We start from the raw sequence: 2,187 nt of genomic DNA, 5'->3' as shown, positions 1-2,187 counted from the left end.
GGGAATATTAAGAATGCTCTTGGCATCCATTCTCTCACATCCTCTCACTCTCTCAAAAACATTGCAAGTCCATGCATTCATAATAACGTCCGGGTTATCCCACGACCCTTCCTATGCAACCAGACTCGTTCGGCTATACGCCATTAACGAAAAACTCTGCTTTGCTCGCCTTGTTTTCAATCAAACACCCATCAAGAATGTGTTTCTATGGAACTCAATGATCAGAGCGCTCGCCATTTCTCACCAATTCACCCATGCTTTCTCTCTCTACAGTCTCATGCAGCGATCTGAAACCAAACCGGACAATTACACCCTTGCTTGCATCCTACGGGCTTCCTCTGATAACCATAGTGCTCGAATGGCAAGAATGACACATACCCACGTCGTCGTTTCGGGTTTTCGGCGTGATTCGATAGTGGCAAGCGCCCTTGTTAGTGCGTATGCTAAACTTGGTCAGATTAATTGGGCACACCAAGTGTTTGATGAAATGCCTGAAGTGGATGCGGTCTTATGGAATGCATTGATATCTGGTTATGGGTCTAGTGGGTGTTGGGAGAAAGCGTTGGAATTGTTCAATAGTATGGGGAGTTCCGGTGTGAGGCCAGATGGCTTTACATTTGTTGCACTTGTTTCGAGCTTTTGTGGCAAGAGTTTGGTGAGGGTTGGTGAAGGTGTTCATTGTTTGGTTGTTAAACATGGGTTGGATTCCAATTCTCATGTTAACAGTGGGTTAGTGACCATGTATTCAAGATGTAATTGTTTGGATTGTGCTTATCGTGTCTTCGTTAATTTATCGAACTCTGATTTGATCACATGGTCTTCTTTAATTTCTGGCTATATTCAGTCTGGGGATTTCAGTACTGCTCTCTTCTTATTCAGGATGTTTAATTTCACTGTCAAAAAACTTGATCCGGTAATGGTTTCATGCATGTTGCCTGCATGCGCTAACTTGGCATCCATAGAATATGGGAAAGCGATCCACGGTTGTGTCCTTCGGCGTGGTTTTGAGCTCAAAATTGCAGTTTCTTCCTCTTTAGTACATATGTATTCTAAATGTGGGTTTCCAGCATTGGCGAGACGGGTTTTCGATACAGTTCTGAACAAGAGTGTTGTTGTTTACAATGCAATGATTTCTGGTCTTGCAGTAAATGGGCATGCTCATGAAGCCATCACATTGTTTATGGAAATGATTAATCAAGGTAAATTTCCTGACAATTCAACATTTTCTGCTATTCTCTGTGCTTGTTCCCACCGTGGTTTGCTGGGTGAAGGTCTAAAGTTTTTCAAAGAAATGGAGGACTTTGGCATTAGGCCAAGCTTGGAACATTATGTATACGTGGTGAACCTTCTTGGGATGGCTGGTAAATTGGAAGAGGCTTATATTTTAATTCATGCCATGCCTATGGAACCTGATTCTGGCATTTGGGGTGCACTGTTATCAGCTTGCAGATTTCATGGGAACGCAGAGATGGGCGAGTATGTGGCTCATCAACTCTTCAAGCTCGAACCAAGAAAAACTGCATATAGGGTTATTTTATCCAATTTATACGCTACAAGTGGGAGGTGGAATGATGTTGGGAGCTTGAGAGATGAGATAACAGGCAGTGGATTGAAGAAAATACCTGCTTTCAGTTGCATCGCTGACGGCCGACTGTAATTACTAATAAATGCAGTGGTGTATTAAATTGAGTGTGGTTGCAATAGAAGACTCACAAAAAGCATACATCGGAATCATTAGATTAGTCTAGAGGATGAATTCATTTGGTTTATCATGCTCTATTCACTCCCTTGGATCTGAATTACTCTGTGCCGTCACTGGGTCACTCTAATTAAGAATCTGTTTGCCACAGGTGATGGAATAACATCTATTCTGTATGCTGCCGCCATGATTTTGTAGTGCTCCACGATGTTACAATTTATGAATGTAAATGCGACATAAAGAATAGAATTTGGAATACTTTTGAATCTTTGTTTCACATTTTGAAGCGCAGATGAAACATTATCTTTTCCATACTATCGTAAAACCTTTTCAATCCAGATGAAATACTTTTATTCTTGCAATGATCATACTATAGAGCTAAATTTCATGTGTTTTTCTTTTTCTAGATGATCCCTAGTATACGAGGATCACTTAACAATAGAAAATGAAAGGAGAGCATGAAAACGAAGCATCAAATGCTAAAACAA

The 2,187-nt window shown here is 40.9% G+C and overlaps 1 protein-coding gene across 1 annotated transcript; it reads left to right on the top strand.

The window, feature by feature from the left end:
* The first annotated feature begins 367 nt into the window (after positions 1–367).
* Positions 368–1,959, top strand: LOC149833945 (Tetratricopeptide repeat (TPR)-like superfamily protein). The gene has a single exon (XM_090009241.1). It carries the CDS (start codon positions 368–370, stop codon positions 1,655–1,657), a length of 1,290 nt encoding a protein of 429 aa, XP_089865367.1. The 3' UTR covers positions 1,658–1,959.
* The last annotated feature ends 228 nt before the right edge of the window (positions 1,960–2,187 follow it).

Source organism: Nuphar pumila, chromosome 6, assembly GCF_984573655.1.
Source record: "Nuphar pumila chromosome 6, dmNupPumi1.hap1.1, whole genome shotgun sequence".
Taxonomy (NCBI): Eukaryota; Viridiplantae; Streptophyta; class Magnoliopsida; order Nymphaeales; family Nymphaeaceae; genus Nuphar; species Nuphar pumila.
Note: the sequence above shows the minus strand (reverse complement) of the source record. Positions and strands in the feature narration are given on the sequence as shown.

What these genes read in the sequence shown, in the direction of transcription:
- LOC149833945 (XM_090009241.1), top strand. Translation starts at nt 368, where the DNA reads ATGACACATACCCACGTCGTCGTTTCGGGTTTTCGGCGTGATTCGATA.